Consider the following 12,801-nt stretch of genomic DNA (forward strand, 5'->3'; position numbering starts at 1 on the left):
CTGAACCGATGATGCAAAAATGAATCTCAAGCTTTTGCCTTACATTGTATAAAACTCTGATTCAAAATGGATCATGGGCCTAAATGTTAAAATGTAAAACTATAAAATTTCTGAGAGTAAACATGAGAAAATTTTTGTTACTTTTACTGTAAGGAAAAGATTTTTTTTAGATAAGACTCAAAAAGTACAAACCATGAAAGAGAAAACTAATAAATTGGACTACATCGAAATTCAGAACTTCTATTCCTTTTAACGCACTTGAAAAAACAAGCCACAAACTGGGAGAAAAATTATAAAACATATTTGACAATAGACTTACATCAAGATATATAAAAAATACTTGTAACTTGATCAGAAGTCCAAAAACCCAGTCCAAATTGGGAGGACACTTTAAAAAAGAAGACCTACCTGTGAATGAGCGATAGGCAGGGAAAGATGCTTGGTAGCATTAGCCATCAAGCTAAAACCATAATGACACCCTACTACACACCCCAAGAATGATTAAAATTTTAAATACTGACAAAACCAAGTGGCAGCAAAGATGTAGGGCAGTTGCAACTACCACGTATTGCTGATGGGGCCATATTAAGGTAGTCACTCTGGTTAAGAGTTAGCCTGTTTATTATGACCATAAGCATTCACTTGCCAATTCTCCTAGATGTCTACCCAAGAAGAATTAAACATATATCCTTACAAATGCTGTATGTAAATGTGCATAACCAAAAACTGGAAACAACCCAAATGTCCATGAGTAGGCGAGTGAATGAAGAAATTGTGGCATATCTGTGCAACGGGATGTTCCACACAGTAAATGCAGTGAACCACCACCGCATGCAAAGCATGAATGGATCTCAGAGATCATGCCCAGCCAGTGAAGTGAGATGTACTCTTATAATTCTGTTTCTATGAAAATTTTTAAAAAGAAGACCTAAGCTCTAATTACAGAGGCAGGTCAGAATTGAGAGATAGAAGATTGATTACAAAGTGGCACGAGGGAATTTTTTTTTTAGTGATGCAAATTATATCTCAATTTGCTGGTGGTCGCCAAGTGTTTATGTCACACTCTTTGAATTGTACACTTAAACTGGCTGTGTTTTATTATAAGTAAATTACACTTCAAAAAATTTGATTTAAAGTATGTGGTTTATTTAAACGAAGTGTATTGTCTTTGCATGTAACAACTCTCCTACTCTTGCCTCCTTCAAGCCAGTCTTCATATGGCAGGTGATCTTAAATGTCTGTGACTCAGGTGTTGTCACTCCACAAGAGCCCTGCAGCGCTTGTCCATCAGACACAGGCTGCTTTCCAACGCGGCCTATAAGTCCCTGAAGACCACTACCTAACCAGCCCCGTTGCTGCTCCTCTCCCGCGTGGTCACGGCACTCTTCCCTTGCCAGCTGAGTTTCTAGTGCTCGGGCTCGCTTCCACCTGAGACCTCTCAGTTCTGTCATCTCTCTGTGGTCTCTCTCCCCGTTACTCTTCCTCCTCTACTAACTTCATGCATTTGGTGAATGAATGAAATTTTGCTTCTCCGGTCATCCCTGACCACACAGTCTCAGTGAATGTCTCTGCCTTACTCTCAACACCCTGTACTTCTCGTGGCACTTACATGGTCACTGTCCACCTCCCGCACTGACAAGCTCCTCGAGGTTAGTTAGCATGGCTGCGTCAGTACTGCTGTGATGTCAGCTTCTGGTACGATGCCTGGCATCGAGAAGATGCACAGTGTTTTCTGAATAAAAGTGAAAAAAAAGGAGACAATATTTAAAAGCATTTTTTTAAATTGGAGAATTCTTTTCATACGCTGATTGAGTTGTCAAGAAATTTGTGTTAGAATTGTATACTAGCTTCACATTACTGTAGTAAAAGGTACAGGACTCAGGAACCTCGGAAGGAGATTCTGCTGGGGTCTAATAAAGTTAGAGCTTCAAATCCCAGGCCATTCTCGCCCTCTTAGAAGGCTCTGCCCCCTCCCAACCTCCCCCTCCATGTCCAACTTCGTAAAAATTCTGTTTGTACTAAACCAGGCATGCTCCTTCTCACAAAGCAGGAATCTGTGCATCCTCATAAATAGGACACACTGGCCCTAATCCATTTAATAGGCATAAAAATCATCTAACATTTTAAGTATAGACAGTCTCTACCTGCACAGTTCAATATGCAATGAGTTTCAGTTATCACAGTTTGTTATATAACATTAGTTACCCAGCAACATGGTTCAAATTTCAGCTACCATCGGATTTAACTGAGTAATTGCAAAAAGTACAAACTTTGTTACTAGCTCTAGTCCACAAGTCACTACATAAATAACAGATTGCATCGTGATCAGTGATCAGTTACTTCACTCCTTCAGATCTGTCAGTGATTGGCCACTACATAATTTCACCACACAGATGGCCAAGTGTGTATAGTTCATTGCCTCCTTTTCTCCCAGTGGTAAATCCACATGAAATGTTACAAGAATGGGTAATCGAATTGGCCGGCAAAGATGAAAGTTCAGCAAAGTAATGAAAGTATGGAGGAACTTAATGAACGTGAACTTACAGACCCAAGTGAGGAATGTGTGACCGAAAGGGTAAAGAAATCCCAGGGAGAGTGACACTGGCAAAACAACACTTCGCAGTAAAGGAGTTCTTGGAGATATTTCATGAGATTGAAAGCACAAAAGAAAATTCTAGAAGCTGCCTCAAGCTTAGAGTATGACAGTTTGCTAGGAAATAGAAAAGATACTCCCTTTGTATCATAAGCTATACAATGAGAAGGTGGCAAGCCCTGTTTGAACTCTTTTTGATATGTTTTTTTACAAAGAAATAAAACATTTTAATTCTCAGAGTTTCTAGCATTTTAAATTACAATGTGAATATTAGTTTTACTGTCTTTTTCATTTCACTATATATGTATAACTGAGTTTTAAATGTTTCGACAGACATCTCTAAAGATCATGAACAATTGTAATTTTTCTCATTGTTGTTAAGATTGATGTGCACAATTTCAGCTTTCGCAGGCATTCTTACATTCCTGCACATTGTGCAAAGTGAAGACTGCTTGTTCTTGTTTTTTTTGGTTGTTGGAGTTTTTGTTTGTTTGTTTATGTACTTTTTGTTTTTTGAGCTTATTGTAGCTTCCTGCTAATTAACACAGTAGAGAATCTCTCTTCAGTTTTCCTCGGTGCACTGACCAAGTTCTTTTTATTCATAGCTGAGAACAGCTGTTTGAGACCATTCGATAGAAATGGGAAGCTCCTCTGCCCAGGTAAACCCTTGTGGTAGCCTTCAAAAGCAGACACGGATTCATGCCGTCTAGCTTGCTTAACATTTCTGTTTTAAAAACTGGCTTCCAATTTCTAATATTCTCAAATTGTCTTTTAGAAACTGATTTCTAGAACATGTCGTCATCCGGGTGTTCTCATGAATTAACCAAATATTCAAACCCTTCAGTTTTCTGAAGTAAAACACTTGACTTCTGATTAGCTGATCCTCACCTTAGTCATGGTTTTGATCTAGTTATGTCTTTCTAGATCTATTGTCAGTTTTTTATTGGTTTTGCTAACTTTATTCAGATACCTGTCATGAAATAGTCTTTGTTCTCACCTCTGTCACACATCTCATCATCAGACTTAATTTAGTCTAATTATTGATGGTAGTTACCATAGCAGCTTTAAACTCAGAAGAAGCTAGTCCATCGTGAATCCATTCAGAGTATCTTTTAATCTGTGTAAACAACAGCCCTTCTTTCTTGGCATTATTGTACAGAAAACAAGAATAATATAGAGTATGGAAATTTAAAATCAAATGTAACTACAGTATATGTAATCTTTTTGCTTGGAATGGAACTTTTTTTTTTTTTCTTTCTTTACATTCTTGATGTTCAAAGAAAGGCTGATTTCAGTATATTATTTTGCCCAGTCAGGTAGAAATTAATAACATTCATTATATTATCAAAATTCTTCATAGTGCCAGACAGTTACACTTTGAAGGAAGCAGAATTGAAGATGGGGAGTTCATTGGGATTGTGTCCTGGAAAAGCCCCAACTTCCTCTCAGGTAACACGAAGTCTCCTGACAGAACAAAATCAACCTTCCTGTAGTCAGAGGTTCTTAATTTGATCATTTATACCTTAAATAGTGCAGTCATATTGTTTTTCTTAAAAGTTTTCTTTTCCTTAAACAATACCTTTTATTTTAGGGGTACATCCATATTGTTCTCTGTGTTTAAATCAAAAGTATTATGGCAAAGCATATTCATAAGATTCTTTTTCTATGAGAATTCTGTGATTAAGGGGGATCTTTAAAGTTGAGTGGCTACCAGTTTCAACCATATTTCATAAATTCTAAAATGCACCTGTTTTTCCCTCACATTTTAGCACTTGCGAGATTAGGCTGCATCTTAAAATCAGTGGCATCCTTCAATTATAGCTGACTATGTTTTTTCTTTGTGGTACAGAAAATAATGATTAATAACCATGCATTTTAGATTTAATGAAATACAGTATGTTGATTTTGGATTTAATTACTCTCTGCAGTAATATCATAGTCTCATAGCAGCTTTGTCATTATCAGTGTCCCTTTTTTTCTATAAAATACTGTCTGGTTGACCTTTGCCAGAAGCCCTACCTAATTAGTAAACTTTTATTACAGTCCAAAAGCCACATTTATGTCCTTACTGTTAAGACTCTGTATCAAGTTAAGCTAGATTCATATCAGGATCTCCAGGGTTCCTAAGTCCACATTATTCGTTTCCTAAGCCCCTCCCCTTTCATTTGTTCTTCCCCTGAACTCTAGCAAGTAGCGCAGGACAGGCTGAGGAGGGGCTTGGGACGTGACAAGTGACTTTGACTTAGATGACTTAGAAAAGAAAAGCAGGGCTACAAAGAACTGGATGGACAAGAGATCAGATTTATATTTTTCATAAGGAGTCGTGGGAAATTTTATATAGAATCCCTGGACAGAAAATAAGGTCATGATCAAATGACTTAGAGGAAAAACACAATTAATGCTTACAGTGTATAGTAATTGCAGATCCCTTTGAGGAATGATCAAGAAAGAGATGGAGATCGTAGCAGAATAAATAATATCTGTGAGAGGCGTTTATTAGGATTAAAGCCATTGGTAATGAAGCATCTTGACATTTCTAGGAAGCTGAGATTATTGTCTAAATTGTAACATTAAATTACACAGTATAGTCTTGTTTTTACATCATTTGAAATTTTTATTAAAGTTTTATGGACTATTGGCTTCTCTTTTTTGGAAGTAAATACTACATTTATAGAATTTTAAAATTTAGATTAAGTTGCATTCATACGCTGTCTTGATCTTAGCTGTTCCTGTTTTTCGCTGTGGGAAGTGACATTCAACCTGGGACAGAGATGGAGATCATAGTAGAAGAAACCATATCTGTAAGAGATGTGAGTAATGTTACTTTGTTTTGGGGGAAGAGGTCTGTGAGTGTTTGGTGTAGGAAACAGTGGTGACCTGTGTTAGATCTTGGAGGTCCTAAGACTCAGGTTTACAAAATGTACTTTAAAGAAATCTGTGTACTCACTGAAAGAGTAGTTTGGGGAGCTTGAAAATTGGTGAACTGGCTGGAATTTTTTAAATTAGATTCTTATTATTTTCCTTTTTGATTATCACTAATACTTGTTAATGGTAGGAATTGGGGATATGTAGAAATGGATTAAAAGGAAAAATTAAAATCCCTCATCTCTTATCCCACTAATATTAACATTTTGGCATATTTCCTTTGTGTTTTTACTTTACATACACACGTAATTGCATACAGAGGTATGAATGCGTGATAAAGCAAGCACATAACTACGTTGGTGGGACTGAGAACTGGGACTATCTGTGTTGGGAAACGGAGAGGCAGAGTAACATCAGTGTGCTTAAATTAAGACTGTACTCCTGAAGAGTCAAGTGAACTTGATGTATTTTTTTCTTTAAACAAATATTTTTCTAGTTCTTGCCCCCAAAATAGCTTAGAATAGCAACAACAACTTGACAGTACTGAGCACCCAACACCCAGATTGTGGTCACTAAACTCCATTTCCTACTAGAAGGAACCAGGGCTTCTTGCAGTCTGGCTGGTTCTGTGTCTAGGTCAGCAAAGTGTAAGATGAGCCTGGAGCATCTTGGCAGAATGGAAAACAGTGAAGCCAGCAGACTACTGGCGTCCAGGAGACTCAGGAGCCAACTTGAAGAGGCTCCCCCCGATTAAAGCCAAGATGGTTTGAATCTCAGTGGGAAAAATAATGAAAATTGATGAAATCCACGAGTTCATACGGTCCTAAAAAGTACCCTATTCATTGATTACATATGAATAACCAGATGGATGTTTGGCAACCTTAAATGAAAGAATCAGCATTTATCCTGTTTTTGTTTTGCAGCTATACTTCAGGGCAGCCAAGTAGATAATAAAAGGGGTGTGTGTGTGTGTGTGTGTGTGTGTGTGTGTGTGTGTGTGTGTGTGTGTACGCGCACGCGCGCATACCCCAGCTAATAAAATGAAGAAAGAATTTTAGACTATCACAGTTTTCCAAATGATTTAATGGATCTAGACAATGATCTTGAAAGACTGCTAACAACCCAAAAAGAGAAACACCCAGACATTATAGAAATTTGAAACAGTATCCATGCTTTTCTTGCCAAAAAAAAAAAAAAACCCAAACTAGACCTGAGTCCGATCGAGACTGTAGGTGTGAGGACCAGTTTATTAGAAGTGCGGGGGGCAGAGGGATGTGCTAAAGGCACCACAGGCCTGAGTCAGCCTAGCTCGGGGGTAGATTGCTCTTCCGGAAAGCACTGCGGGCGAGTTGGTCTGTGGCTGAGAGGTACTTAGGAGATGTGCCAAGCAGCTGCAGCGTGTGGACTTCAATCTGCTGTTGAGTCATTTTAATACTAGTTTAAGAGAAAGGGAAATTTGAACACTACGTATTTGTTATTAAGGAATTCAGTATTTTTAGATGTCATATTTATTTTAGGGTCTTTTTTTTTTTAAAGAATTGTCATCTTTTAGAGATGAGACCAATTATTAATCAATGAAATTATATATGTCACATTTGCTTCAAGAGAATTGGGGCGGGAGGAAGTCAATACAGGTTCAGTGGGTTGGGGTACTGGCAAACAGGATTTGGGTGATGGACACTTGAGGATTCATTTTACTGTCCTCTCCATGTGTTTGAAATTTTCCATGAGAAAACAATTTTTAAATAATTTTTTAACCCTTTGTTATTTGCTGTGAATATTTTCACATTTTTCATTTGCCTTTTAACTTTAGTGTTTTTTTAATTTTAAAGAAAGGAAACGATAAAACTCTTCAAGAGTGACGTGTACATCTTTCTGTTCTCTCTTGAACCCGCCGGGGGCAGCCTTGTTCCCCTCACCCCGCCGAGGCAGCTCTCATCGCGGCCGGCAGCAGCCTGCAGGCCAAGGCGATGGGCAGTTCTCAGTCTTCGTGTTGCTCTCTCAGCAGCTCTGGGCGCGCTCGATGACTGTTCTTTGAAACACTGGTCGCTTGCTTCCAGAAGAGCACAGCTAGGTTTTCCTGCCTGCCCCTTCTCAGTTCGCTCCTTCTTCTTCTCTCTACCCATGAGCACCTTCGTGCTCAGTTCTTAGACTGGACCTCACCCCAGAACTCTACACCTATATATCCAGCTGCTACTTGGTTGCCTTGTAGTCGTCCCAATTATAACACCCCATGACGGCACTCCTGATCATATCAGATGTGCGACTCCATTTTTCTACTTGCTTAGGCCAAAACCCTTGTCATCATCCTTGATTCTTTAATGTCTTACTTCACATCCAATTTTTCAGGAAATCCTTTTGGTTCTGTCATCGGGATTTATCTAGGATCTGACCAAATCTCATTCCCTCCTCTGCTGTCACCCTGGTCATCTCTTGTCCGGGTTGTTCCAGCAGTTTCTTCCTTCCATCCCTGCACCCCCTAGGACCTGTTCTTACAGAGAAGCTGGGTGGGCTATAAGGTGTAAGTCACATCAGTGTCTCCTCTACTCAGGATCCTGCGGTAGGATCCTGAGTCCCCAAGTGACCTTACGATGCCTGTGTTCTCTGGCCCTCTGGTATCTTTTTAAAAACGAAAACAAAAAAAACCTCCAACTACTCTCCCCTCTCACAAACTCTACTCCAGCTGCATTGGCCTCGTGCTGTTCCTCAAACAGGCCTTTTCCTTGGCTGTTTCCTCTGCCTGGAACACAATTAAGTTGAATGCTCACTTGTATGTTTTAGTTAAATAATGGAAAGCCTTTAAGACCGATTTTCTCTGAATACAGCTTTGGTCACATTCCTTATGTTTTCATTGCCATTATTTTCTAAATAACCTTTAGTATTTTAAAGTCTTTTTTATTTTTAATCATACAAGTAATAGTGGATTTTTTCTTATTTTTTAAACTTTAGGGAGGGGTTAAAAAAATCCTCCTTGCTCGCCACCCTATTCTGTTCCCTTCCCCAGAAGTCACTATTGTCATTGAATGACATAATTTTATCCAAATTCAATAGAGTATGTGCCCTTCTGTGCCTTTGCCGTGCAGATACCAACATGTGGATATGTTTGTGCACATAGAGATGAAGAGCTTAACCTGTTTGTATGGTCTCTTAAATCATAAATGGGATCATGCTGGATGTGGTTCCATAGTATAGTGGTTAGCACGTTTGCTTTACATACAGAAGGTCCTGGGTTCACACCCCGTGGAGCCACCATCAATGGTCTACGGCCATGCCACCCTGAAGAAGCCCGATGTCTGATCGCAGAAGCTAAGCAGGGTCGGGCCTGGTCAGTACTTGGATGGGAGACCACGTAGGAAGACCAGGTGCTGTAGGTGTAAATAATAATAATAATAAAATGAGATCATGCTGCATGTATTATGCTAGAATTTTGTTTCACTCAAACTATTTTAAAGATCTTTTAGACTGGTACATAGCAATGTGTTATCTTTTTAATTGGTTTAAGACTTTTCATAGTTTATTGAAATGTTCCCATGTTAAAGGATATTTTGTTTGACTTTTTTCTTACTCCGCGCAGCACAAAGTGATCAGCATAAATCAAATGCTGTTTACTGTTTTGGCCTACATTTATTTAAGATTGTTTTTCCTCCTAGGGAGTTGGGAGTTTTTAAGTATTTTGTTTATTTAAACTTCTATTAATTGCGTCTCATTTATTTGTTTCGTGAGATCACAGCTTACACAATTCTTTCCTTGCTAGTTTATATGTCACTAGTTGTGTTTCATGGGTGCCAATTACAGGCTAATCTCCTTTTATAGTATTCAAAGTTTAACGTGTATCTGTTAAATCAGCCCAATTAATCTTACTATAAAGAGAGTCAGTCCTACTGCAGACCTGGAAGCGGATGAACAAAGCTTTGCAGTGCATTCTGGGTAGAAGCACAGGTGACTTTCTCCCTCCTGAGCTGGCCCTACCCAGTTTTCAGGAGGAAGAGTTTACTGAATCATCTTTACTATGTGTATCTTTATCTGCTGAGGATTAGGTGTAATCGGATTTAATTGGCCCAGGGTCCAAAAGGTTGTTTCTCACAGTACTGTAACTCAGAAACAAGAAACTAATGAACATATTTTTTTTTTTTACAGTGCTTAAAGATAATGCTGGAGAAATCTGGCCTAGCAGGTACGTTACAGGTCGTGATGGTGTATAATCTTACCCACACCCTTTATTTATAGTATGAGCCTGATGAAAACTTCTCGAACTTTTTTTTGCCAGGCTTGTCAGTTACACTTTCCATCCAAGAACCATGAATTCTCCTGGTTCTTGTTTGCAAGCTACAAGAAAACTAGTGTTAGCCTCCCTCTGAGGAAGGAGACGCTAGATAGGATCCAGCAAAGGCACAAAAGAGATAAAGTTAAGATTTACACCCTATGGAATTACCCAGGTCTTCCATTGATTTATTTTTTAACCTCACTGATTCAGAATTTCAGTGCATTGTGTTTCATGCCAGTGTTTTTGTGGCATGGATTAGGGAATATAATGCACATGAGAGACCTAAATGCAGGGTATTGCGAAGCAGCTTCCCGGGGGAGTCACATTGGCGAGCTTGCTGAGGCGTCCCGCTGCGTTCGTCCTACTGCTTTGCCATTCTCAGACTTGATTCGAGTGGAAGCTGTGGCTCCACTGTCTGGACGGGAAGGTGACATGCTCTGGGCGTAGGATACTCTTCTAGGGGCTTAACGTGCAGTACTGCTTTTCACCTCGACAGTCGTCCTCCCACGCGAGGATTATCACCTGTTCCCATTTTACAGGTGAGAGAGAGAGGCTGAGAATGGTTAAATGGCTTACCCAGAGTTACACAGCAAGTGGCCAGGTCCCTGATTTCAGAACCCGAGTTCTTTCCACCATGCTGTGCTATGAAGTAATGGTGTTCACTTTTAACTTACTGGCATTTTTTTAAAAAAACTTAAATATTGATATAACTCTTACTGTATTTAAAACTAGAACTAATGACAAAAAAGGTCTGCAAAGAACAGTACTGGGATGCAAAACCTGTGGCCTATGCAGAATAGATATCAGATATGTGTTTGTTCCTTTGCCTGTAATTCCTTTTGGCAGGAAGGGGAGTCAACTGTTTCTATTGCTATGTTTTTCATAACCGAGACTTCCGACGTCTCCCCACTCAGCTCCTACTCCTCAGAAAAGTCTCCTCCCATTTCGTCAGTGGCAAGCATGTGAAAGACAAATTGAATTAAAGACTATTTAACATTTATAAATGTTCATTTATACCAACTTCATTAAATGCTATTCCAAAAGCACTATTTTTTGTTAGCCTAACTGCTAACTGGGTAGAAACAGTTTCGTTGTACATGTTATCATTTGCCAAGTGATGTCAGCACATGCTTTAGGCAAAGAGAGTGAAATGAAACAACTTCATGATGATTTTAGAAGAGATTCTGTACTGATGTGTATACGTACATACATCTATACTCGTGTGATGTATATATGTGTACATGTAAATGATAAAGGCATAATATAGATACTGTATAATATAGATACTGTAGCAAGTGTTATTTTTATTTGCAAGTATACATTAATTATATACAATTACACATCTGTTCTTGGTAGAATAGAGAGAAAATTAACCGTATTAGGGGAACAACTTAATTTTTTCATGCTCCAGAAGGGATAATTTACTTTAAAAATTAATAAATAATTATTAGATCAAATCCCATTGGACATTTATTTACCCAGGAGAGTCATTCCTGACAAACTCTCAGAATATATTTTCCTCAATTTTTTTTTATCTTGATTTTGATTCCTTCATAGGAGACAAGTGGCATTTACGAAAAATGGATTGGTGCTATGAAGCTGGGGAGCCTTTATGTGAAGAAGTAAGATATTTCTATACATTTCATTCTTAAAAATTATTGTGTTTCTTGGTATTTTCATACAGGATACCCACCCGACTCATGTGAATAAAAACTTTAATTTTTTTAGGTTACAAAAATCTATACATGGGTCTACTTTCACTTTTTCCTTGCTGTAGTGTTTTGATAGCGTGTCAGAGGGACAAGTCTCAGCTAAGTGGGAGCATTTCTAATGTCTGTGTTAAGTCCTCTTTTGATAAGAGAATATATCCCTAGGAATGCTAGTTCTTCATTAGGAGGCAGAGAACGTCAGAGAACAAAAGGCATTTGAACTAATGAAAGAACTTGAAAATACACTCTGAATTTTGAAACCTGCATATTTTAAACTCAGAGTTTCTCTGTAATTTGATGGCAGAATTCATCTTACCAACCAGTCACGTAGGCTCTGATCTAAATTACATCTCTGGATCCAGCAAAAGTCATAGGGTATAATTTTATCATAAGAGATAGAGTCTGGTTAATTTTACTGTGGCCGAAGGAGGAGACCCAAAACGAAGCTTGTGAGAAAGCTCAGACAGTCGTGGTCAGCCACCCTGTCCCTAGTCCTTACCTGCCTGCTTTTTGCTCAGTAATAGACAGTGGCCTTGGGCATTGACAGAGGTTGATTTAAGCAGGTGTCCTGGAGCCATACCCTGTGATACTCTTTCCTGCATGGCAGTCAGTAATAATGGAGAGAGGGCCCTCTTGAGTTTTGGCCAGGAATCTGACTGCCTAGAGTAAGAAGTGAACCTCAGAGAAACTTTAAGACAGTTTGGACGTTGGGGGCCTGCATTTAGTCAGGTGGCTTCCGCATTTTCCTCTCCGCGGTTCCCATGTTGCTAGGGAACAGCTCAGGAGTCGTTGAGAGCACTCATTATTCTGCCAGCTGGCTCCTCGTCCCAGGTTTGCTGTCTGTCTCTCGTCCTGCTCTTTAAGCCTGAAAGGCAGCCCACCATCCTCACCTGCCTGCCTGCATGCCTGGGCTCAGCCTGCAGGCCCGTTTGTGTCCCAGGCCTGACCGTCTCTTCTGCTGGCCTCCTGGCTCGGTCCCTTCTTTCGCCTGTTACTAAATGACTAAAACTGGCTTCCCGAGCCCAGGTGTCCCCACTTCAGCATGTCACATTGATTTTTTAAAACCCTTTCTCCACAGTTTTAAGGGGCTTTTTCCAAAACACCTGAAAACTTTTTTTTCCCTACTCCACATCCCTTCATCCTGTTATTTTCCAGCTGATACTTTCCACTCTAATCAGTCTAGTCTCTTTGCTCTTCCCCAGAACCAGCCCTGCTTATTCTTGACTTAGGCTTGACTTTGTTCTGTGCTCTTCTTCACAGACTTTCTTCTCGTTTCCTCCAGCCTTCCAAATCCAATCTATCTATTTAGGCTTAACTAAAATTTCATTTTCCGTAAATCTGACTCTCATCATTTCTCATTTCGTCTCTCT

The 12,801-nt window shown here is 39.3% G+C and overlaps 1 protein-coding gene, 1 long non-coding RNA gene and 1 pseudogene across 6 annotated transcripts in view; 2 read left to right on the forward strand and 1 right to left on the reverse strand.

Moving 5' to 3' along the window:
- LOC112475388 overlaps window positions 1-3,190 on the reverse strand; it is an 8,873-nt gene extending 5,683 nt beyond the window's left edge. Inside the window, exon 1 of the long non-coding RNA XR_003044681.1 lies at window positions 1,610-3,190. This is a non-coding gene — a long non-coding RNA (uncharacterized LOC112475388). The remainder of the gene's footprint in view (window positions 1-1,609) is intronic.
- USP40 (ubiquitin specific peptidase 40) overlaps window positions 1-12,801 on the forward strand; it is a 69,915-nt gene that overhangs the window by 38,515 nt on the left and 18,599 nt on the right. For 4 of the 5 annotated variants that reach the window (XM_015585407.2, XM_015585405.2, XM_006906617.3 and 1 more), the window contains 5 exons: window positions 3,199-3,252; window positions 3,954-4,042; window positions 5,317-5,403; window positions 9,596-9,632; window positions 11,280-11,344. In XM_015585407.2, coding sequence (XP_015440893.1) covers window positions 3,199-3,252; window positions 3,954-4,042; window positions 5,317-5,403; window positions 9,596-9,632; window positions 11,280-11,344 — 332 coding nt within the window. The remainder of the gene's footprint in view (window positions 1-3,198; window positions 3,253-3,953; window positions 4,043-5,316; window positions 5,404-9,595; window positions 9,633-11,279; window positions 11,345-12,801) is intronic. The other variant, XM_015585409.2, reaches the window with a different exon arrangement.
- On the forward strand, window positions 8,717-8,832 carry LOC112475442 (annotated as a pseudogene).

The sequence above is a fragment of the Pteropus alecto genome, unplaced genomic scaffold, assembly GCF_000325575.1.
Source record: "Pteropus alecto unplaced genomic scaffold, ASM32557v1 scaffold110, whole genome shotgun sequence".
NCBI classification, from domain to species: domain Eukaryota; kingdom Metazoa; phylum Chordata; class Mammalia; order Chiroptera; family Pteropodidae; genus Pteropus; species Pteropus alecto.